At 43.8% G+C, this 24921-nt stretch overlaps 1 protein-coding gene across 1 annotated transcript in view; it reads left to right on the top strand.

Annotated features, from left to right (window-relative positions):
* The window catches only part of LOC135899242 (probable RNA-binding protein CG14230), a 37844-nt gene extending 15251 nt beyond the window's left edge, over positions 1 to 22593 (top strand). Inside the window, exons 7-14 of the mRNA XM_065428516.2 lie at positions 1266 to 1362; positions 5426 to 5549; positions 8225 to 8296; positions 10738 to 10922; positions 14025 to 14208; positions 17877 to 17980; positions 21221 to 21303; positions 22465 to 22593. Of these exons, the coding sequence (XP_065284588.1) occupies positions 1266 to 1362; positions 5426 to 5549; positions 8225 to 8296; positions 10738 to 10922; positions 14025 to 14208; positions 17877 to 17980; positions 21221 to 21303; positions 22465 to 22569 (954 nt within the window). The 3' untranslated portion in view covers positions 22570 to 22593. The remainder of the gene's footprint in view (positions 1 to 1265; positions 1363 to 5425; positions 5550 to 8224; positions 8297 to 10737; positions 10923 to 14024; positions 14209 to 17876; positions 17981 to 21220; positions 21304 to 22464) is intronic.
* Positions 22594 to 24921: the final 2328 nt, after the last annotated feature.

The raw sequence follows: 24921 nt of genomic DNA on the forward strand, positions 1-24921 counted from the left end.
GTCCGTTGTAGCATGGTCTGTTAAAAGCGAACTTTTGTTTAAAATAGGTCGAACAAACTAAGGCCGAAATATGGTCCGTTATATCCAAAAGTCTGTTTTATGTGGGTCCGTTGTAACGTACGTAGACAGCATTGCATCTTTTTTTGCATTTTCCGTTCTGCTTGCCCCCTCATTATTGGTTCACACAAAGCCATGACCCTGCTATTGCCGAGATCAGCCACTCAGTGGGATGAATGAAATTAATTAGAATCTAATGAAAAGAATTGTTACTCGATACAGCTCTTACATGATCACCAAACACAATTGGTACAAGCCACAAACACCGTCAGTGACATGCACATTACAACAAAAGAAAAACATGTTGGAATCTGAAGTCTTTCTTTGTGAACAGATAAAAGAACTTGCAACCACTGAACATAATCATTGAGCCACCAGCCCAGTTATATAATGTGGGGTCCACAGTTCAATGAAACACGCACTTTTCAAGTATGTTTGAATTGAATGACTGCAGGGGTTACCACATGTTAACCAGTGCTTTTGCTTGGTGTGCTCGCCTTACTTTCTAACCTTCATTTACTCCCACTGCAGACATGGAAAGTAAGCGTCAATTAAGGTTATTTGACTCTAATGTCATTGCCACTGATGACTTGATTCGAGGCTGCTTTTCTTCAACACATGTTGAGGAGCTTGTAATAAAATGACTAACATGTGGCTTACCGATTTGTTGCCATGATGCTAGCCTATATAGTTTTTCAAATGCAGCACTGCAGCCACTTTTCATCCATTCTAATAGTGAAAAGGGCCACACTTTCTGTCCATTTCATTTACTTAAAAACTGTAATTGCAATTACGTTTTTCTTTCAGTAATTTCTATCACATAGCCTTCTTGAATTCAAGGATGAATGTGTGTACAGGAAAAGCACTACACCGAATCTTCGGAACATGCCGAGGACTTTTCAGCACAGTTTCAATGGCGTCTCAAGCCATTCAAAGATGAGAAACTATGACCATCTGTTCAACAACCCTTCCCAGCACTCAAAGACTGCAACTCCACATTGCAGCTTTAGGTCATCCACTCACAGTGTTTGCTGCATGCTTCCTAACATTTCTCATAGCTTTTGTTGAGCACATTTGGCACCTGCTGGAAGATGGCAACCCCAACAGTCAGCAATGTGGAGGTTGTCTTGCCGTGTTTATGTGCAGTAGTCATCAATGGCATACACATCCTAAACTTCTTTCTACATATTTTCCCTGCTGTGTGACAGGTACTGGAACTGCAGTCCAGGTTTGGCACTGACGAGCGGTTCCGCATGAGTGAGCGTTTCCTGGAGAGTGATGACGAAGAGTCTGACAGTGCCAAAGGTAAGGCCTTGGAATAAGTATGCAAGCAGTTTCTTATATATATAACAGTGAGTTTCCCATGACAGCTTGTAACTAGCCACTTTACTGGCCGTGGACTAATTTTCATTACAGTTGCACTGTTTAGGCCACTTCGTTGGGAAACTGCAATCAAATTTGAGGTTCGTGCTTAGTCAACATAGTGGCAGCTTTGTTTATGGCCACCATGGCCATCGGGTTCATGTCCGAAACATTGTGTGACGTTAGAAATTTCGAGTGGCCATTCTGCCGGGGAGTCGGCAGCTTTTACTCGCATAATGATCGCAATTTTTTGTCAAAAAAATTGATGCAAATTCAGGGGTGCAATCATTATGCTGGTTAAATTTCCAGCGCAAAAATTTTTTTTTCCATCCTTCGTTTGCTGCGGGATGACAACAGGTCAACAAATAGGCGGCTGCCACTGTATGTACTGCAGGACACCAAAACAAAAATGGCAGCCAGTGGAGCAAGCCGAACGCGATTTTTTTTTCTTCTCGTGGGTACATTATGTGCATTGAAACAGTTTCTTTCGTATCAGTAATGAATAATATTGTTAATATCGGCAAATTTGCAGCAATAACATAGCCATGTCCACTTTGAGGGGACAAAAACGCATGGGCATGCTTAGCTGCCAGTGACATAGAAACACATGGCCGGCATGCTGCGGAAACTGCAGCATCTGTCTTCACCGCTATCCTAATATGGCACGTTTCTGCTAAGGATGGGTGAATATCTTAGCTGTGTTACAAGCGTCGGCGTATGAATAGGGTACACTTCTAACGTATCAGTGTAAACGTGGCTACTATCATTGCCGTTCACGATTTGTTGCTTGCCCATGAGTGCAGATGAGAAGACTCGAAAGGCGCCTTTTTTGTTGTTGTTGACCACAACCTTTATAAAGCCTACACATAATAAAGGCAAGTTTACTAGTACCTCTTTTTGTCGTGAAAGTGCGGAAAGTGATGAAAGTAATGAAATAGGGCATCTACTTAAGAGTGTTTGGTGCGTGAGACCGCTTGGTTTGTCTTGAGTCGTTCGCGTAGCATTCGACAGATGGTCAGCGCGATCATTATTAGCTAGACTTGGCACACGACATATCGCTGTGGCAAATTCGGGGTGCGATCATTATGCGAGTAAATATGGTAATTGTGAAGGTCCGAAAATTCAGACATCTAAAAAATCGGTTTCTGTCTGTGTTGGATATTGTTACAGGGAGCACAAGAATACAGTACATATATCTAATAGAACCTGGTTGATACAATCCCATTTCGCAAGATTTCCCGATGCCAACGTTCGCAAACGAAAACGAAAAATGACTCAATATGCTTCTCTTTTAACAGTTATTCTTATTAAGATTTGTTTTGAAAACATATACATCAAACAAGAAAGGGAAAACGAGGAGCAGGCTGGCAACTGCCACCGGAAGGGGCACAACGCCTGCCTACTCTTCAGAAAAGAGGTGACAGAAATACAGACTCTTACCATTTAATATGTTCCCAAAAAACATTACCTTTCGGCACAAACGTACAGCATTACGTAGACCTTTTTATGTGTAACCCGCTGGAATCATGAATATCCACACTGTAAGTGGTGCTGCACTATATAACCAAAACAACAGTATTCAAAGGCTACACATGTGCAAAACATGTAGCACAAGAAGCTGAGCATATCCGAGAATCAAAGCATGCGACCGGGAGTGTTTTATCTGTTTAAATTTACGAACACTGAAAGGTATAATGTCCAAGCACAGAAAGCAACAATAATTTTTTTAAAAACAACGGCAACCAAAATTTCAGATGCAGTACAGTGTTTTGTCCGATTTCTCGGACTGATCGGCATACGCACGGTGTCGAAAATGTGGCGACCACGAACCAAGTTGCCACCATTCAAGTGTAGCCCATGCCCTCACTTTTGTTATCAACATGGTTTCTCCGGTTTCCATGTGCCGTACAGCCACTGCAATGTGTTTCGTTGACTACAACTTTGGTCGCCAAAGAGGCACACTGATTAGGCCTGGCTGGCGGGGTTGTCAAGTGGTATGCCGTCACGGGAAGCTCGCCCTTGATATGTTCATAACTGTAGACGGTTACATCGAGATTATACGTGCAATCACGCGCACGGTCTGAACTGACAGCAGTGCTTGCGAAGCCTAGTTTGGTTTCTCGGACGATCAGCTGCAGTAACTATTGTCAATAACCATAATTCGGACTCTACAGGAACAAAAATAAGCCTGAACTATCGAATGCAAAAAAGATAATTTTATTCACGTTTTAAGACCCCTGTGCAAGGAATCAGTAGTCGATTCACTGCTGCATGCATTTCCACTTACGTGTAACCATGTACTCCTGTATTTCTGCCAGTTTTGTGCTGTCACTGTACGCCAGTGCAAGGACTGCATAGGCTCGAGTCCACATGTGAACGCTCCGGAGCAGACGGCACGTGATCTTTATCCGAGTTAGAGTCGCTGTTTGATGGTGGGAGAACATGCTCAATTATTTCATCATCATTCAGTTCTGTACATGACAAGGCCGCACTGTCGACGTTTGCAAAGGCTTCAAATGTAACGGTGGCAGAAATCAGCACACGGCAGCCTAGCAGGTCATCAATAACGTCCACATTTGAGCACGTTATGGTAGGCGGCAAGTTCAGGCTCTTCAATTGTGGAGTCATTCAGACTGCGACTTGAGACTCATTCCGAGTTGGACTGCAAGGGCACCGTTGGTGCCATTTGACACAGACTGTTAAGTTCACGAAAAAGACTTCTTGGAGCCTGCTTTCTAGAATGCAAACTAAACGAACAAGCACAGAGTAGCGGAACGGTGTCCGAAAAGCAAACTCAACAAACAGAACGGCGAGAGCAGGCCATGTGTGGGGTTGCCGGAATAGGATATGATGATTGCGATGTTGATGCGACCTATAATTAAGGCTAAGCCTCCAGGATTGGAATTTGCAGTTAAATCTCTAAGGCGTAATGCTGTGACCAAGGCAAGGCCTCAGAGATAATCATCTAACATGTAATCTCTGAGGTCATACTTGCCGTCTTGTCCAAGTCGCCAGAGGAGATAATGTCGGCAGAGTCGGTGCACACTACAGCCACGGACAGAGTCCAGATAATCGAATGTAGAGCTGGCGGCTGTCTTCAATGTTGACCGTCTTTACTCATTAAATCTATGGGGCCATTGGTGAAGCTGTCCGAATTACCAAGCATTTCCAGATTATCGGTGTCCAATTAATTGGTCACTGACTCTACTGCGAATGCCTACCAAGTTTGTATCTGTGCACACTTAGTAGGAACGGGGAAAGTTTACGAGTGCACATAAAACCTAATAGCTCCAAACTAAATTTGTGGAGCACTGCCTAAACTGACAGCAGTCAATGTTGCACACTGGGTATCTGCACACCATGATGACGCATATCGCAATGGATGCACAGAAACTGAAGCTGCGTTCAGTGCAGAGCGCACCCCTGATAAACAGCTGAGCAAAAGGCTTCTCCATCGCCTAGGTAACCACCGTGCACCTGCATTGGGCTGCTGCTGCTTTCTTTTTTCTTTTTCGTTCATTTGTTTGCATGCTCTTTGTCTCATGCTCCTCCTCCTCTGCATCACCCTCGTTGCTCTCCCCTCCCATCGTCCGATGCATATCGTTGAAGAGTGTGCTCACTACCACACTTGTCAGCGGGATTTTTCCGCTGAAGCCGTATTATAACCGGTATTTCATCTCATGCAGCTGTACTGTAATTGGTATGTATATACACAGAGTTCTATGGGAGGGTAAATGGGAGTCATAAAAGGCCGCATTGCAGCCAGTTCTGTGCTGTAAACGGTTATGTTTTAAGTGGTCTGAGCTGTATTGCCGAGCTGTTATCATATGATACGTTTTTTGTCTAGTAGATGTTGTGTAAACAAGAAAAGGCATAAGGCACGTGCGATTGAGAGCAGTAGATGCCTGTGTAAGTTGACATACTTGCTTTTGTTCTGTTGTTGAACTTTTATGATCCTTGTTCAGGAAAGGAGTTAGTAGGTTCTTTGTATTTCCATGTTCTATAGGTGACCGAGCCGTTGTGGACGATGATTCGCTGGACCCTGATAAAGAGCGTGTGCGCAACCTTGACATTCTCCAGGACGTCTTAGGGCCAGAAGCAACTAAGAGCCGGCCCAAGGCCATCTTCAAGTGAGTCTTGCATGTTCTGTATTATGCTGCAGCTACAGTGACACAGTAGAGCTCACTTATAGCAAACCTCAGCATCATGCAGCACTCATTCATTATATCCCAATGGTTGTAATATAAATGTACTGCTGAGAAAGGAAAAAAATGTGCCAAAGTCGCCAGCTGGAAATGTGATGTTTATTAGGAAGAAAATCAATGATAGCAGGCCTGATGATGGCACTGTTGAGTTTATTTAGTGCGAAATAATGCTCTTCACTGTAGTCCTTGATGTATAGAAGTCAGTAAGCTGGAACCACAGGGCCAGTTTTTTGCGAGTGAAAATGTGCCATGCGCCGAATACCTGCCCCACCGTGAATGCAAGAGCACCTGCACGAGAAAAATGTTGTCGTCAGTTGACACCACACTTCCCTCACTTCGTAACAAGTACCTTCGCCGAAAGCTGCAAAGTGCACACCACAGCCACCCATAGGTGAGGGTGGTGGTGAACATTGTCAGAAGCACACGTAACAGTTATTTCTGGCAAGGGCACAACTTGCCTGGCAGGCACGGCAAAGCGATGCTTGCATCCTGATGCCGCTCATCAATTGTTCGAGAACTTGCACTACATGGTTCCATTTGATGGTTTGGTGCCACTCACACTCCGCACTTCACTTGGACAATGCCATCGTTCCCGCAAATGAAAACCATCCCAGTCACCATCATGGATCCCCATGCCAGAGTCTGTTACTTGCTGCCGTAAGTTGCAGCCAGGCTGGTCTTGTCAATAGGCGTCGAGTTCTTTCTATAGTTGGTGCAGGCAAGATTGACTTCCTGTCTGCCATCTTGAATAAATCGTGAACACAACGAATCCTTCATACTCACATGCCCATGTTGTGTGTGTGTACGAAGGCTCTCTATGAGAGTCATGTGAGTGAGGATCAGTGCGGTGTTTAGCGAGGGCCTTTTTGTATTTTGCAGTATCTGTCGTGATGTTTCGCCAGACAAGGGCTGTACCCACCAGCAAACTCCCCACAAGTGGCGTCGGTGCCGCCACCACTTGTGGGCAGTAGCTGCCATCGTGAAGAAAGGGTAGCCTGCCTGCACGAGGCACAGGAAAGGGCTAGCCCGTCTGAAAGGAGGCTTGGAAAAACAGCCTATGTGCATCGCTAGGCCACCTATCATTTTGAATCATGCCTCCACTCATGAGCACCGCAGCGGGTGGACTGGTGTCATACTGCAGCTGTGTATTCACTGTAACAGGTTGCCCATTCTGAAGGACACCATTTGTAGACACGGTGTGACAAGCAACAATGTGTACTATTATGATCGTCGTGCCAGTTTTATTTGCCATTAGTGGGTGTTCGTCTTAAGTAGGGCCATCATAAATATATGCTCGACTGTAGTACTACAGTTCTATTTGAGGCCCTTTTAAATTTTACGTTCCTTCGCGTCTGCCAGCCATATGGCTTGGCAGACACAAAGATGAGGATGAAAAAAAAAAAATTCCCAAGCTTCAATTACTTTTTTATTAACTTAATTTAATTGCTGCAAATACACTTAAAACCACTTATAATGCTACCAAATTTTAACACTATATTGGATGTATAACAGTAAGCAGCTAATGCTCTGTCAACTTTTGTAGGTGTTCTGTGGCAAGAAAAACTACTTATACGTACTACAATGTTCCCATGCTGCATTATCAGTGATAACAATTACATCTGGCTATTGGGTGTGTGTGCACCAATATGAAAATGAATATGGAATCCTTAGAGAAAAAACACCAGTCACCACACAGCTGCACCACACCGGCCTTTGTGCTATGCACCACCGCACAGCGTGCCTTCGTCACGTTGCTGGCCTTGCGTGCCCGTCTCCCTTCCACCCCTCCGACATTGGCGCAGTCAACTCGTGTATCGGAACCACATTTATTATCTCCTAACTCATCAATAATTTTAGGCCCTCCCACAGGAATAGGGACTTGCCTGTTGCATCCGGAACACTTTGAAAAACACTCCTGCATCACCTGAAAAAGGACTTATACAAACTCTTAGACGAACCTTAAACACTCTTCGGCAATCTGAAAAAGCATGCAGTGGCAGACCCAGGTTGTTGCAGTGCTACCCATGTGCAGGCAGGACTTGTAAGGCTTATCCGGTTAGCAAGATTTTGCGGGCTGGCCTTTATCAAGTTAACCTCTACTCCTATTGCCCTCATTTTGGACATTCACATCACAGACCTGTGACTCTCTCGGCACGTGCAGCACAATGTAGAAGCCGGTAGGGCAAAGCAGGCGTGTGCGACGGTATACGTGCATCAGCATTGCAGGTATATCCGATCTCTACTAACGCTGTGTGGTGCAAGATGAACCCGTTGTGCGAGCCATCGTTGGTCTTGCTGTCACCAGCCACGCCATAATTGTCATGCCATCGTCATCAAGTGGCCCCTGTCCCACTTATGAGAGGACTGCAATAACTAATACAGAAATGTCTTTTTGCCACAACCAGTTGGCAATGCTGTTGTGATACGTAACAAAAGGCAGCATACATTTGTGCTGTTGCCATGCGGAGGCTGTCGACAAACGCGATTTATAAGGTAGTACTTTCGCTTGCAGACTTTTCTTGGCACAGCATTGCTTGCTCTTAATCACTGTGCGAATGGTGCATAATTTCAGTAATGATGAATGCATTCTTTTTCTACAGGGATGCAACACAGCTGCGTTTTGACCCGGCCAAGGAGAGTGCTGCCAAGTTTGAGATCAAGCCCGAGTCCAAGTAAGTCATATTCTGCACGAGGCCGTTTTGTGGTGGTGACCCCCTGAGGCTGTGCCCAGGTCGATTGTGCCGAGAGGGCCATGTCAAAATGTTTCTAGTGCAGCGTTCTGCAGCTATCAAAATCATGCAAATGATCCTGAACACACCGAGACAGCCTTGCTATTGAATGAGACATAGACACCCTAACACGACAACCATCCAGAGTGGTGGCATATCTGCGAAGAGCCTCTTCCTCATGCCATAGATGGCAGCATGCGTATGTCAGAGCAGGTCACATTGCGCGAAATTTACAGGCCTTGCGTAAGTGCCTAAAGAGGTAAAGACAAGTTACAATAGCACAACTGTCAACATGTCCAAGTTTTCACTTGGGGCATGTCATAGATGTGTAGCAAGAAGGAATTAGAATGCCCAACATTCTGATTGCTTTTCACTTGTTTGTGCATGCAGTCAGAATGCAGGGCATTCAGAAACAGAAAGAATGGGTGTATGCACCGTGAGAGGTAGTCACTGAAAAGCTTGTGAGGCGAGGTGGTGGACTCTGGTTGCACTTAACAGTTTTTCAGCAACCTTTTCACTGCGCTTTATGTAGCTAAGTTTTAACATATGGCAGCCCTGTTGTAGGAGACATTCAGTTAGTACCGTTAAATTTCACAGTTTACTTAGAGAGCTTTTTTGGTGGTGATTTGTGAATTTTTCACACATCTTCCTGTTTTACTGCACTCTTAAAAAGATTTGCACCTTTTGGGGCTTATTTTGTCCTTCAACAATAATCGTCATCCGTCTTGCTTGTATTTCCTTTCTTCAAAAATCTGCACCAGCTACTTTCTGGTCAAGAATATTATGTTACGATGCTAATGTGCATACCATTCGTGACCTGGAAGTGCCGGTCTCACAGCGTTAAAGAGAGGTAATGTGGGCAAGATAGATGAAGATTATTGCTGTAGGTCAAGATAAGCCCCAAAGGCTGCAAAGTTTTTTAAGAGTGTGTGCAGATTAGCCAATTTGCTCAAGTTAGTAATCTGCAGGTGTTTTTTTTTTTATTCATGCAATTTGCTGAAGTGTATGGTTATACATAATAGTTATGGTTGAACATTTGTTAAATGAAGCTATCCTGTTGGTTCAGGTAAGGTCTTGATTGACTGCAAATACTATGATGATAATTATGTGCTGGGTGACATTTTTGTAGTGAAAGCAGACATAGGTAAAAGAAAGGATACAGTGCTACGAGCATGTCTTCTTCACTACACATCTGGTCAGTCCAATTCACACGAGATCGGCTAGCAGCTGTCGCAGTCAGTTCATTAACTGAAATTTGTTGATGAACTTTTTTCATTAGTTATCTCAAGGCCCATGTGGCAATGGCAGTATTTGAGCAGGCTGCCGCGGGAAGCTATAGCAAGTGACTCAGCTTTAAAAGCATCGTCTGTTGTTGAAATATTCCTTAATAAAAATTTACCTTGCTCTGCTGTGATTTTCACTAACGTGCACAAAGAGAACTTTGCGTGCTACCCACATAATGTTCAGTGCTTTCATCCAAAACAAGAGAGAGGTTCACAGGAAGATGGAGGTCTGAAGTGATTAACAGTAGTCGAACAAGGGAATGTTGCTGAAGCCTTGATGACTTTAGTGACAGTCCTTGCTCTACCGCTGTTGATAACTTCCATGCTGTTATGATTCAAGGAAACTCGTTCTGGTGACCTACTGAGGCATCCAATTCAGTGTTGCTTGCTTGTACTGCAAATTGCACTCGATTGCCCTCAGATGAGCTTCACAAGGTAAGGCATGTGTACAGGCATGTTGGTTTGAAGGAACCGAATGGCATGGTAAGCATCACGAGGGCAGTGCTTCTGGCACTCTTCAAGCACCTTGTCTTGAATGCAGGAAAATGTGAATCTTTGTCAATATCAATAACGATCAGCAATTTTAAATATCATAGATTGTTTTAACCTTTCATGGCACCCCCTGCAATACTGCTATTGCAACCTGGGTCTTCAGATCACTAACTCAAGGTTAAACAATTTTACATAGGTAATTGCTAGACAATTGCAGTGGCTTAATATCTATCTATTGTCTGTTGCAAAAAGGGACAGTGAAGAAAGCATCCTCCAGGAGGTTAAACCTATCTCTATTTTTGAAAAGTGTATTTCCAAATCCATCTCCCTGTCTATATTGAATGTGTACACTTGCAATAGTATTATGGTACTGTGTTTAAACTCTGCAAATACCAGAAGCAGACTGGTCTTCTTTGTCAGTGTAGACATCCCCTGGCCCCAGGCTCGTCTCACGTTTGACAGCTGAAAACTTGGCTTGCAGAGATAGAATTTGAATTTGCTACCTTTCACGTGTGGCTCATGGTGATCTTGTAAAGCGATCTGCTATTCCTATCGAGCATTGTCAGACTGCTAGCATCGCTCAAAACCCATTTGCTGCGAACGGCGCAGGGCGTCAAAGAAGAGGAAGAAGGCACAGGCAGAGGAGGAAAGTGCCACAGCGGTGCCGCACGTGTCTGGTGAACAGTTCTACGAGGTGACTACCGACTTGCAGGATGCTCTGAAGAACCGAACGTCGGGGTTCAGTCTTTCCCAGTTGTTTGCTGGGCAGCTACAAGATGACGACTTGCAAGAAGGTAGGAAACTCCTGCCTCTCCTCTGTGCCCCGTTTGGATGTGGGCAACCCGAATAATATGACACAACCGACCTTTTCCAAGTCTAAAAAAAAATTGCTTGCAGCCTGACAAAACGTTCATACACTGCATACAGGGCCTTACATACTGCAGCATGCTAAAACCATGGCCTCTGAGGCAAGGCTCCAGGTAAGCTGCAACAGTGGAAGTGAACAAGGAAAATGCAGAAAAATTGCACTACTGGAATGTATTGAAAGGCTGCCATTTGCTAAAAAGAAAGTTTGGCAGTTGGTGCATGCCCTGCGCTGCGTGCTTGATTCGTTGTCCTTGTTTGGTGGCGCTGTTGCAGCATACCTTGAAGATAAAGCCAACTTGACGTTATCAATATACAGTAAAACCTTGTTATAACGAAACAGGACATAATTAACTAATAGATATAACGAAGCAATCGTGATTCCCCTTGAAATTTCAATAGATGCTTATGTATTGAAAACCCCGTTTTAACGGAGCTAAAATTTTTTTGGAATGGGTATAACGAACCTTTTTTTAGAGCGCAGTTCTTTGGTGCATGTTCCTGCGCTTCGCAGCACCGTCGACCCTCGCCGTAACCAGCTCCGTAGATGGGGCCGGCACGCTGCTCATGCTGCACGTGCTCCTGGCACCATCTTTCGCGCGCAGTGCGAGCCTTGCTCTCTTCGCTGTTCCTCCAGTGCCACCCATGTGCAGCGGCAATCAGAGCACTGGCTTGGTGGCGGCTGATCTCGATGATGTGCTGCTGCCAAGCCGAAACGCATAGCCGCCGTCGTTTGCCACTACATGTACCCTACCCCCCCCCCCCCTCTCCTTCGTGGCGGCTACCGTGCGAGAGCGGTTGCCGAAGCGCCGGCTCAGTATCTGCGGGTCGCGGTGCGCGCTTCCCAAGCCGAAACACAGAGCCACCTTCAGTGGACTCACTAGCAGCATCAGCAGCATCATTCAGTAGCTGCCATCTCTGCCGCGCAACGTTCCTATGCGCCTGCGCGCTGCCTCCCGCGACCTCCCGATAAGTGAGGCAGTTGTACCAAGCTATGCACCGTTTGCGGCGGCTGGTGCGAAATGTTCCACACGAGACGGATTGTCCGAAGCTCACAGAAGGTTTATATTATAATTTAATCCGTCTGCCTATATAAATAGATTATTCTGAGCCAGTTCTTTCTGAGCCATGAGCGAGGCAACCGGTGGAAGCAGTGGCGTAGCCAGCAATTTCGTTTGGGGGGGGGGGCTCATGTTGCAACTTGGCCTCTTCCTCATAGAATTTGTTGAGGGATCAAATACATGAGTAATAACTGCATTGCCATTGCCAAAGCAGCTGCAAATGAATTCTTGAACGCTATGCACTGTAAGGATAAGTAAAGTATATATTTTTTTATAAAAGAATATGCTCATATGTCCTGAAAATTATGCCTGATATAACTGATATCAATGCTTCCATGTTCTTTGTCTATTTAAGAAGTAAAGAAAATATCACACAAACTTTAGAACTGTATCAGTTCGAAACCAGCAAAGCACTGCATTCCGCTGATATGAAAAATGGAAAGGCCATGAAATGAACATGATGAGGGCAAATATGTTAGTGAAACTTTGTTATTCAAGAACCTTGTTTACATTTTTCTTAGCGTGCACCCTCCTTTTACAGCCACTAGATCTTAAGTGTTTGTTGTAACAGTACAGCATGTTAGCATATGTTTGTTATATCTGGATGCAATTTAAGTAGGTAACGTCGTAAAATCGTATGTTCACTGATATGTGGTAGTAATACATAACTGATAAATTGTTTTATCTGGAATCGTTATGAGTGAGTTGGTCTGTATGCCTAAATCTTGTAAGTGCCACATCCTCCAAAACTAGGAAAAAGAAGTGTGGGTGTTGGACGAGTAAATGGCATAATAATGTCATGTTGTATCACATATTTTAGACAACAATACTTCTTAACTTATAAGATTATAAGAGCCTACCTGGCGCTGGCTAACACTCCTAGGGCTAGATCAATTAAACATAAATACCCAAGTTAGTGTACGAATTGATAGCCGTCATTGTAGCACAAATGGTAGTGCAACGCGTGCATAATGCAGAGGTTGTGCATTTGGCTCCCACCGGCGACAAGTTACCTATTTTTTTGTATACTTTCATTCGCCTTTTCTTTGTTATTTTCTGCATTCCAATTTCAACCACAGTTAATATCCCCAACGCTTTCCTCAGCTTCATTGTCTGTTGGCTTTGTGTGGTCATGATTAACAAAATCAAGCTCCTCATTCCCCTTCTTCTCTCATTCATGACACACCAAACCACGCTTCACAGATGTTCCTACATTTGTTTTTCTTTGTTTCCGTTCTGCAATCAAACCCACTTATAACAAACTGGTTATGGCAGTAAAAAGAGTTAAATATATTGAGTATGATGTTTCTGAACTTGGTTATAACAAACTTGCATTCGTTATACATATGCTCGTTACCTGCAGTTGGGCACAACCCAATGTAGGTGCAAATTTCATGTCGGTGCAACAAAACCATGTAGCAATGTTAAAATGGCACTGTGACCTGACTCAGTAGGAGCATGCATAAACAATGCAGTGGATAAAACATTAAAAATAATAAGATGTTCAACCTGGCAAAATTATGAAAAAAGAAAGGAAGGAACCAACTGCTTGGGGTGAAGCTCTTGTGCAGGTGGCTTTATGACATTGGTCGTATGCACTTTTATATGATATAGTATGTTTGATATGTCCAGTTAAGTCTACTATAAGGGATTTGTTTTGTATGAATATCAGTAAAATGTTCTGGACAGTTTGATATTATAGAGCATAATTCACTGTACTTGAGTTCACATGTCAGGTTTGACTGCACCGGCCATGAGCTTGCATCGTGTTTAGGGAGCTGGTAGCTAATTTGTGTGTACACAACTTTTGGGAGCGGTTGGACATAGGTGGGTCAGCCTGAGCCGTCTTGCCCTGAGTTGTTCAGAAGCTGTGCACAGTCTGGTTAATGCCTTGCTATCATTGTTTGTCTTGTTTTCAATTCGTTGATCGTGTGGCACATTTCTGCGGCCCCTGGCGACCCCCTGTTGCAGAGCCGTTTGACAGCAGCAGTGAAAGTGAGGCCTCAGATGATGAGCAGGCCAAGTATCGCAGCCGTGTCCAGGAGGTGAAAGGCAAGAAGGCCGGCCTCCAGGAACACTTTCGCACGGATCCTGGCACCGGCGAGGGTGAAGATGTCCTCCCGTCAGCAGTAGCTGGCGAGACAGGCGATGATGAGTAAGTGCTCAAAATGGTTTTCTGATCACTCACTCCGGATGTCAACTCCTAGGCGAACGCATACAGATATGAAAACCTGTGAAATATGAAGCCTGTGAGGGCCAGCTGATTTTGGAAGCTGGAGGGGATGTTGAAAATGCATACCTGCTTACTTTTACAGTTTTGCAATAAAATGCCATACATTTAAAGCATATTTACAAGTGTAGTTATGGGTAACCTTACAGTTTTTTATTTGATTTAGCTTTAGGGCAAAACTGGTTTCAGAAAAACACAAACAGTCGCTAGCTGATTTCTCAGCCCCATTCAATTATTTGGACCTTTCTGCAACACTACCAGTCACTCTCAACAGCCAATGTATTCAAGCCAACCACAATGTCTGCTGTTGTTACGTGAATATGTCATGAATAAGCTGTTACATGAACATTCATGTTCCTGTTCATGTGTAGCTCAAATAAATTTTATCTGCGATATCAAGCAGTAAGCCTGCTCACAGTTTTGCTACAGCAGAATGTTTGTCAGTCGTGAGTAATAAAACAAATTATTGTATTTATCACCAAATTTCAGCATTTTCTGGCTTGGACTGCAATAGTCTTCAAATTTTAATGTTGGAAGCTCTGAATATAGTACAGTCAACCCTCGTTATAAAGAAATCGATAAAATCGGCAATTTGCTTCATAATATCAAAGTATTGTTGTATTGAAATGGAACCTTTTATGCACATAAGTACAGTCACAAATCGATTTTTCTTGCAAGGAAAGGGACCGCAGACTTTTCCGAACTATTGGGCAATTGAAAAAAGCGAACTTGAATGACAAAACAATTAATTTTGATGAATTTGGGAGTCGGCGACGAATGATACAGTTTCACTCCACATCGCTGATACCTCCATACCAGCGTCGCCCGCACTGGGATGACACTATCATGAAATGCACCGGTAGTGGGGAGCAAATGCTTCATCTGCCTCTCGCTCCAACGGGTTGCCGAAACTCCAGATTATGCAATCTCCAATACTAAATGCATGAGAAGACAGCTTACATGATGCCATGCTGGCTCGGCACACACACTCTTTGCACACATGGCAGATTACCTAAAGCAGGGTGCATGGCTGTGCATGAGTTCAGCCACACTTAGGCATGTGCAGCCATGGCCATAAGGCACGCCAGAAATTGAGACATGTGCAAGCTTACTGTATTTATTCAAATCTAGGCCGATAGTCATCTTTCTTCTTTTTTAAATAATCATGTACCAAAGTCTAGGGTCAGCTTAGATTCAAGGTTTTTTTAATAACGCACCAGTTTGTAATTGAAAAGAATAAATATCGTACCGTCTCGTACTTTACATAATACATAATACTTTACATAATACATAATAGTTTACATACTTTACATAATACTTTACATAATACTTTACATAATATCGTCTCGTCTCGACAGCAAAAAGGTGCCTTTTTGCTGTCGTGGTCATCGCCGCGCGCAGCATGATGTATGTGTGAGTAAAAGTATGCGAGGGAAGCCGATGATCGCGCAAAAGGCACCGAGGGGGCATTGTACTCCGGCAGCAACTGTGTATTGCACAACTGCGCCCGAGGGGCGCCGACAATCGCAACTCAATCTCCCGCTTACAAGGGCAGAAAGCGGAAAGGAAACATGCTGTCTTTCAACGCACGTACGGCGCGAGGGAGGGGAGGGAGGGGGCATGGCGTTTTACTCCGGCAGCAACTGCGTGGCTGCGGTGCGCCCTTTCTTGAAAGCGATATGCATCGGGAGCTGAGTCGATGGTCTGACGCATAGCGGCAGCAGTCGCAAAGAACATGTTGCAGGTCTTGAGGGGTATTACATTCAGAGCACATTGGCGAGTCCATCAGTTGCATTTTGCACATGAATGACGGTAAAACCTTGTGGGACCACAAAAAAAAAAATGTCTGAATCTCGATATACCGAGGGTATTGAGAAAACCCTTAATACAGTTTTACATAGTTTTATTTACTGGATGAATCTGCAAATCCTGTTTATGTTTTGCTCAAAAGTAGTGCGGAAGCTGCAGTTCTCTTCATCTCCTGAATGATTAGCGCTTGCAGCGTGAAGGCCTCGGGACTTCCTTTACAGTGAAGCCGCGGCGCGTCTTCATCTGAGGCACATTTTTCAGTACCGCATGCACATCCCGACTATTTTTTCGTTAGTGTCGCCACCCAACTCAATGTAGATGGTGCTCTTCATCCTCGACAGCCTCACACTGAGTAAAAACGAAACCACCGTTTGCTGCAACTGTGGCAAAACCGCAGTGGCTATTGACGCAATTGTAAATGGTGACTACGCAGTCATGAATGCGTGCAGTCACAAATTTTTAATGGCACAAATAGGCACTAAGCATTCTGGCATTGTTGTCATTCATGCACGATTTCCACTGATGACTATGGCAATGCGAACTCCGCCGTTTCTGCTCTTTTGTGTCGCACGTTTGCGGTGCTCGCAGAGCTTCGAGAGTTGTCCAAATTAACCTATATGTGGCCAAATACGTCCGACTTAATGAGAGTTTAATTGCATTAAATAATGCATATGCCTGCTGGGACCAAAGGACGAGTACCAATTGTCCGGTTTTCCAAATTAACGAGGGCTGAATTAACGAGGTTTTACTGTAGTTTGTGTAGGTCACGTTGAGTCTGATGCAGTGTAGGTACATTTGGTCTTGTCTATGGAAGCCTCGCAGCATGTAAAAGTCGCACAATGGATGAATTTTGTGTAGGGGTCCAAACTGATAGCTTGCGTCTGTCGAGAGGGATCATTGGAAGTGCCAAGCGCATGCAGATACCAGTGTCGCCGTGTCTTTTCTCGAGAAAGGTATCTGAACCATTTCTCTTGAAGTGTCACGTCCAGCTTTGGCGGCACGGTCAGCCTGGACATTGCCTCGTAATTCCACGGTGGGCTGGTAACCACTGCAGCATAATGCCGTGATGCAGTTTGCAAGCTTTATTGTCTGGGAATTTGATGTTCGTGACAAGTTGTTCCTGCATGCATGGAGACTTCAGGGAGACAGGAGATGACCTGTGTTCAGTACATTCACGATCCCCTAAGCTCCATCAAAAAAAGCGCTGCAACTAAATTGGTTGTTTTTGGGCCACCATAGGGGTCAGGCGTGTGCACGCTGACTAATTAAGTTCAAATGATCCATTGAAGGCTAAATTTAGGACTGAAATAATGAAGTTTGGGCCCATAGAAATGCATAGGCACCGCCTGGGACCTTCCTTCGGGATCACATTGACCAGAGTCAAAGTAATGAAAGTCTACCATGTATATATATATATAGCAACTGATCGTGATATGCTCCGGACGGCTATCAGTTGCACTTTGCTCCATGGAGAGGCCGGATGTGTCATGTGAGCTCCTGAACAATGGTTTGCAGTGTGTTGAACATGGCTCAAATCATGGATCTGGGACCCCAAAGACGTGCGACGTAATGCGAACACATTTCTTTCACAGATACCATTAAATATCCACTGAATTTATTTGTTACTCATTTAATAAAACTCTGGGTAACTGTGTGCATCTATGATCATCTTTGTCAAAAGCATTGTTAAAGTTTTTGCATACGTGATCTCTACATGGCAGAAACATAGAGATACGTGATCTCTACATGGCAGAAACGTAGCACGTGGTTGGGCAAATGTGCAGGGGTCCCATGAGCGACGTGTTCCGGAGGATGGACGACCACCGTTTTGCAACTGTCGTGGACCGGCCCCTGTTTTTCTTTGTTCCCGGTGATCGCCGCCTCCTTGGTGAGTGTGTCCTAGCTTGTCTGTCACGATAGAATCGTACATACAAGTTCAGAAAAATATCTTTCGATGGTAACTGCATTCGTCACTTTTCTTTTGTGTGCTATAAAGTGAAGCTAATAGAATGCATTAAGGATGAGTGTGATATTGTCTTTGTAAACAGCAGTTGCCTCATTCTCCTTGTGTGAGAACTACTAAGCTCTAAGCCTTGATGTACTGCCATCAGTATTGTCACAATGTACTGAAGCACAGTTGCTACCAAAAGAATGTAATAGAGAATTTAAAGGGACTCTCAGAGAAAAATGTTTTCACCTGTGTTAGTAAATTACCATTCCATTATATCAAGAACACCACTCTGAGAGGCTCAGTAGGCCAGGAAGGGCACTGAAAGGCCGTATCAGCTTACCATGACGTCGTGAGTTCAGGCAGTGTTTCCCAGGGCCTAGTTAATTCTTTATTGTTGAAAATGGACTGCACTGTGTTTTAACGAAGCCATACATTGAATATGGTAAGTTCCCGGACCTTTCATTGAGTCAACACGGCCCAAATACAACAGAAATAGAAAAATAAATAGAGAAAGAACAGAAGAAATATTATGAAATTAGCAGTAATAAGAGGTTTTGAATAATACTTTATACGTCTGAAGTGATTAAGTTTCTCTTCAGTGTCCCTTTAATGTTTTGTTGGCTGAAACTGTGTCTGGAAAGCAATGCAATGTTAGGATGAGAATGGTAGCACCAAGCATGATGCATCACCGTACCTGGTAGCGATGTAATTGATGCTCACTTAGGTTCGAGATTGTAGAACAGTATTTGCCATGTGTGTGTCATCTGGTTAGATATGCTTCTTCTTGGCATCAAATTGGCGACAGTGTTTACAATATAAAACTTTGGGTACAGCAAGCATGACTTGCTGCACGTCGTCCACTGCGTGCAGCTTGTGATGAGTGTGCAGTTTGTTTCTGAAGGTGTGTTTGGTTGAGGCAACGACAAAATTTCTTACAAGTGGCAACACACTAAAAGTACGTAGACTGATACAGTGGTGCACTGAAGCTGTCCATTCACTTTTTTACTCGTAACCATTTAAGAGCAGCCCTGTTATGCAGACATTATTCAATGTATGCCATTCGATCCTGGTGCCTTCTAGATCATGAGAAAAGGTGACAAAAGCATGAAAATGCATTACAAGGTCACCACAGCAGATAATTATGCACAATCTAGTATTTGGTCAGAGTTTTTCCATTTCTGGTTTACTAGGGGCTGCTCATGTGGCTGGCTCGCATACTACTGGCATTGTAATGTCACAGTGCAAATATGTTCAATTCTCAGTTGTATTTGAAAAATTTGTGCCAACTTTAGCTGTGCTGGGAGGACAGTGGGTAGGAAGCGGAGCACTGTAACTTGGCAGCAAAGTGGGAAAATACAGCAAAACAGCATCGACGGTCTTGGCTAACAACACAGTTTGCCCATACATCAGTGTCGAGTGTCATTTCACCTCTGCGATCAGTGAAAGAATTCTTGCTACTGCGTAAAACACCATGTGAGGTATTGATCTTGCCAACAGCTGCTGTATAAAAATTTTACGCCAGGCATTGATGCACACAGCTGTCATACTCGATCTCAAAGCCTGATTACCGATCATCCCATGCTCTAAAATGAAGTTTGCGGGTTGTGCCTAGGAAAATTGTTCCTGAACATTCCATAGAAAAAATTAGTATGCTCATATTTCTGCAATGGCCAACAGAGTGTTTTGTTTAGCTGGTAATTTCAGCAGGTGATACCCACAAGTTCCTGGAGAAAGAAATACCATTTCCTGTCCAATTTGGAACCACGTGCAAAATTGGTTCCAAATGGTAGTTCAGTTGGCTTCGAACTATGCACAACCAGTTACTAGACCTGCTTGGGACAGTTCCTTCATTTTGTTCTGAACCATTCTCAAATGATGGCCAAACCTGTCAGGAATGGTTCCATCATCTTGCGCTGGTTTAGGTTCAGCTACAAGAGGGTGACACATTGAGTTCATTTCGAGTTCGGAAAAATTAAGCAGTTGAGCTCTGGTTATGGTTCGACACCTTCATTTGTTCAAGTAAGGTGAATATGCTTAATTGAATTGCAAGCTACCTCAACTTTACAGTGAAACACTAAATTGGACAGTGGCACCTAAAGCATGCGATCTATTAACTTGCAACATACAAATTATGGAATGCAAAGTGAGGCCTAAATTATGTTTTCTTCGCCTATGAAGTGCATGAAAACAAATGCTTTTGAATATCTTTTCTGGCAACTTGGTACCACTTGACTGTTGATTAGTTTTGTAAATGTCCCCAATAGAGCTAGTTCTATCCTTCAATAGTTGCATGCATACGCATTGCCTCCACCTTGACTTTTTCTTTTTCTTTTTTTCCATATGCAGGCATTCGAATCCCCTGACCTAAAGCTCTTTGTTGCACTACATATGAAGTTATTAACCTGCTAAACCACAATCCTGGATTGTACTCTTCCTACCAGTTTATACTGGTATTGCCAAAGATAAATCATAATAGATCACAATGCACCTTTCTATGCTTTGCTCTGCAGTAATGAGCCATGTAAGTGAGCTCTTTCTGCCAATAGCTCCTAACATTGGGAACTCATGCCTGTCAATTTGTAGTTTACATTTGTGTTGCTCATATGAATGTGTATAATATTATTGCATACATTTATGTAATTAAAAAGATAACTCTTTGGTGTTGTCTTACTCAATGTTTACATTGAATACAAGGGACAAACCTTACAATTACAATTGAAGCTCCCAATAATGATACACAAATATAACAAATTATTTTTTATACTGCATATGTGTTTATGGTGAATATCAGACATAATGGAGGCATTTTTATGTCCAATTGATGAAGTTGCATGTGACACAAAAATACCCTCATTATATCTGACGTGTGTTATAAGTATATGTTCATTATATACAATAACTTGTTATATTTGTGTATTGAAGCTTGACTGCAATAATTCTTTCTAGATGAGAACAAGTGTTCTAAAAACTGGCTTAGTAAAAGAATTTGAAAAATCTAATGTACTCTTTCAGGACCGAGCTGTGGTGTTTTAAGGGTTAATGCAGTGTATGCTGGTGCTTTATGTTACATGTGTGAGCTTAATTTGAAGTTGGCAGCAAAATTTGTGTTCTTGATGTTAATTAGGAGATGCAGCGAGTACACACACATCTCTTAATTGCCGGTGCCCTTGATTGCAGAGGGAGCCAAGTTCTTTCGGTGCCAAAGTGATCCAGAGACTATCAGGAACAACTTTTTTGATAACAAGGTTGGCCTTGTCAAGGTGAGCAAATGAAAAGACGCACTTAAGTTTGTTCGTTTCTTCAGCTGAAAATTTTGGTGGCAGGCAACAGCATGTAAATGCATGCAGGTTTGATCACGTCTTGCACATTTTATAATTTTCATTAGTGAGCTCTACAGAATGTAAACTTAATGTGCCTTGTCACCTGGCATTTATGACATTAAGTAGGTCTTAAAATACTTTAATAATGTTCCTGCTAGACCCAGTGCTACAGTGCACTTTAATGACACTACACTTTTATATTTGTTCCGTTAGCTTGAAGCAATAATTTTCATAAATAAACACTGTCGGTTAAAATGGGAATGAAAATTAGTAACGGTAGCCATATGTATTTCAAGCAGGATCCACCTTCTTAAAAGTGTTGCATATTGTGCCAGGAAGCACACTTGCCAGCTGCTGCTGAATATGAATCAAACACAAAGCCAGAGCCGTCGTACCAAAATGCGGACGTAGGTGCACTTACTAGACAGGACCGAACTCCAGTTCAGCCACCCGTCCCCCTTCTGGTGCCTTTATAGGCTGACGTTAGCCCCGTCTAAGCACCTGAAATGTTGCCAGGCTTGAACAGAACCACTCAAGAATATTTCGTTATTGTGGAGTTGGAAACTTGCATTCATTATTTGGTGCCTTTAGGTAACTTCACTGATGTGCATGACCCCATCAATTTACCCATCTTTCATAGCCATTTGAGAGCTGTACAGATACCACTTGTTATAAAGCAAGTCTGCTTTTCCTTAGTGGGCAGGAGGAAGCCATTGGCCCTTTTCACATAATACATTCTGTTATCTAACATGACTCATGCCGAATGGTACATATTGTGTGTGTCAAGTAGGAAAGCAATTTTTTCTATGGATGCATATTTACTGTTATGATGCAACAATGTACACTCTCATGTACCCTTTTGCAAGGCAAAAAAGCACTTGCTTGTGACAACTGTATAAATAGCTTTGCTTAGAATAGGGTCACTGCTTTGTCTACTATTATGTTGGAATGAAACGTGAACAATACAGTACAGAATTAATTGCAAATGTGGAAAGGTCAATGCGCTTTTTGGTTTGCTTTTGTGTGTTCACATTTCACTGGTACATCTCTCTGGTTACTTGACTGGCCAGCAGCGCTCATGAGAGTCTTTTGTACATGCAGCTTTTGCTGTCCAAGCGCAAGATGGCCAAGAGGGCGCTTGAACGAAAACTTGGCAAGAAAGTTGGCAGCCAGCAATGGAGGCTGGGCAAACTACGAAAAAAGTAACGAAGAATAAAGGATGCCAGCTGAGGAATGTGTCATTTGTTTAAAAGCCATCAGATGGGATGAGCTAGGAAAAACCATGGTACACGGCCTAAATTGAGGTACATGACAATGTAACATCAAAATTAAGATGTTAGTTTTTATGTGCGACCCATTACATGCTCTAGTGCGAAAGCATCATATGTCCCATGATGGGAAAATCTGGGGGTGGCAGTGGCGGCGCCACCAAGCAATGGTACCAAAAAGGGCCAGTGCCGCAAAGAGCAAAAACACATAAAAAATGCTCAAATTGACATCAATTTTCTCAGGAGGGACCTGTAAACAAAGTAAATCAATGTTGTTGAAAAGGAAATTTGGTAAATGTTGGCATAGTTGGGAATCAAATCCAGGTCTCTGGGGTGTGGAACAAGCACGCTTCTTCGACGCCACAGCGGCTCCACAGTTCTGGTTAACTAAAGGTGTGCCTAGCATGTGCTATTGTACACATCACGTCCAAACGTGCGGCCTAGAGCATGCATCATTGGACGCGTGACGGCGCAGCCAATGGGGAGGAGGTGACACCACGTACTGAGTGTATAAGATGCGTGTATAAAATAAAAAGCATTAATTTCCAATTGAAAGCCACTGAGCATTCGTTCGAGTTATGAACTCCTCGAGGGTAACCGAGCACGTCGAGACTCGGCGCATTTTGATTTGGCCTTACCGAGCCACAGTTAGAATGCAGGTGAGTGCTTGCATGGACAAGGAATGCGCAGGGAAAAAAAAAACAACATTTCACCAAAGCAACTGTAATGCTTTCGCATTCCCACAGGTAAGCAGTGTCTGTCAATTTTTTTTGTTGATGTTTGGTTAAGGCAAAAAATCAAATTGCCAAAATTATTATCATGTCAGTACTCCTTTAAATAACAAATAATTGCCATGCCTTTCATGCTCCTAGCTTTGTGCTACATATGGACACCTGCAGTGGTGGCATAGGGGCTTTGGTGTGCTGATAAGTCCGAGGGTGCGGGATCAAATAGTGGCCGTGGTGGTCGCATTTTGATGGAGGCCAAATGTAAGAACACCCATGTACTATGCATGGGCATAGGTGTATCTATGGGGGGGGAGGTGGGGGGGAGGCAGAGGAGTCACTTGACCTCCCCATCACCACCGTCCGATGTGGGGGGGACGGAGGGGCAGAGTAGCCAATTTTCCTCCCTTCCCACCACTTTTGAAAGGGGCACTATTGACTGCACACTGGCAAATCCAACAAAAGAACAGCTGAGGCCAGGTCTTACCTAACCATCTCTAAATAAGAAAATAGGAAACCGTGGGTCTGATATTTATTAGCAGGGTGTCTAACAACCGGGAATTCTCAGGAATTTTTAGTAGTCTGGAAAAACTCCGGGAAATCTCAGGAAATTTGTGCCTCTATCAGGGAAAATTAGCTGTAATTTTATTGAAAGGATCGAAAATCGCGGTAGTGCTGGCTCTAGTAACAGACGTGAATCGTAATGAATCGTCTTTGACGCCCTGTCGTCGGCTGGAGGAGTTGCCAGTGTATAGTCAACGGCCGACTTTGCAGATGCCCGATAATTTGGACGGCTTCACGGAACCACCACGTACCCCACAGAGTCAATGTATCAGAACGTCTGAAATTTCGGACGCGAGAACCCTTCGCCGTCCGATTTTCTTGAGTTTTTGCCGTGACCGCAGGTCCGAAACGGCATTAAAGCCACCACCGCTGCCGTTTTGATTACCTCGCCGCCTCAAACCGGCGCTCTCGCACGCAGATCCGCTGGCAGCCGTAGCCACCGCCGCGGTAACGCTAGACCTAGCTGCTTCGACGTTCGCTATTAAGTTTCTTGCCGTTGGGTGCCGTGTTTTTCTTTGAAAGAATTAGCTGGTGTCAGCAATGACACCGACTCCGCCTTTGTGGTCCTCGCGAATGGCACGGTGCGTTGCATAATGGCGGGTCCCGAAAGTCAGCTTCGCCATTGTACAGAAATGTTACTTGGTGAAGCATAGCTAAAAGTATTGCAGTGAAGCATAACAAGCCTGAGAAGGGCTATTGCCACGGGACACAGTATGTATTCCTTAATTATACACGTGTGCACCCGGTATTTCTTGTGGCAGTGCGAGCACTGATATGCCTAGTACGTGTACCGACAGGCTTTCAGAGCGTTTTCGAATGTGCCTGTGGCGGTTTGAGCCCTTAAGGGCGCAAAATGACATGCGATTATTTTTTCCAATTGGCCGATTTTTCGGACGTTTTCGCGACCCCTAGGAAGTTCGAAAAATCGGGCATGGACTGCGCAACTGACCAAGAAGATGCTTCAAATGGTCCGTGGGGCGAACGAGTGGCGGAATGAGGAC

This window comes from Dermacentor albipictus, chromosome 5, assembly GCF_038994185.2.
Source record: "Dermacentor albipictus isolate Rhodes 1998 colony chromosome 5, USDA_Dalb.pri_finalv2, whole genome shotgun sequence".
In the NCBI taxonomy this organism is placed as follows: Eukaryota; Metazoa; Arthropoda; class Arachnida; order Ixodida; family Ixodidae; genus Dermacentor; species Dermacentor albipictus.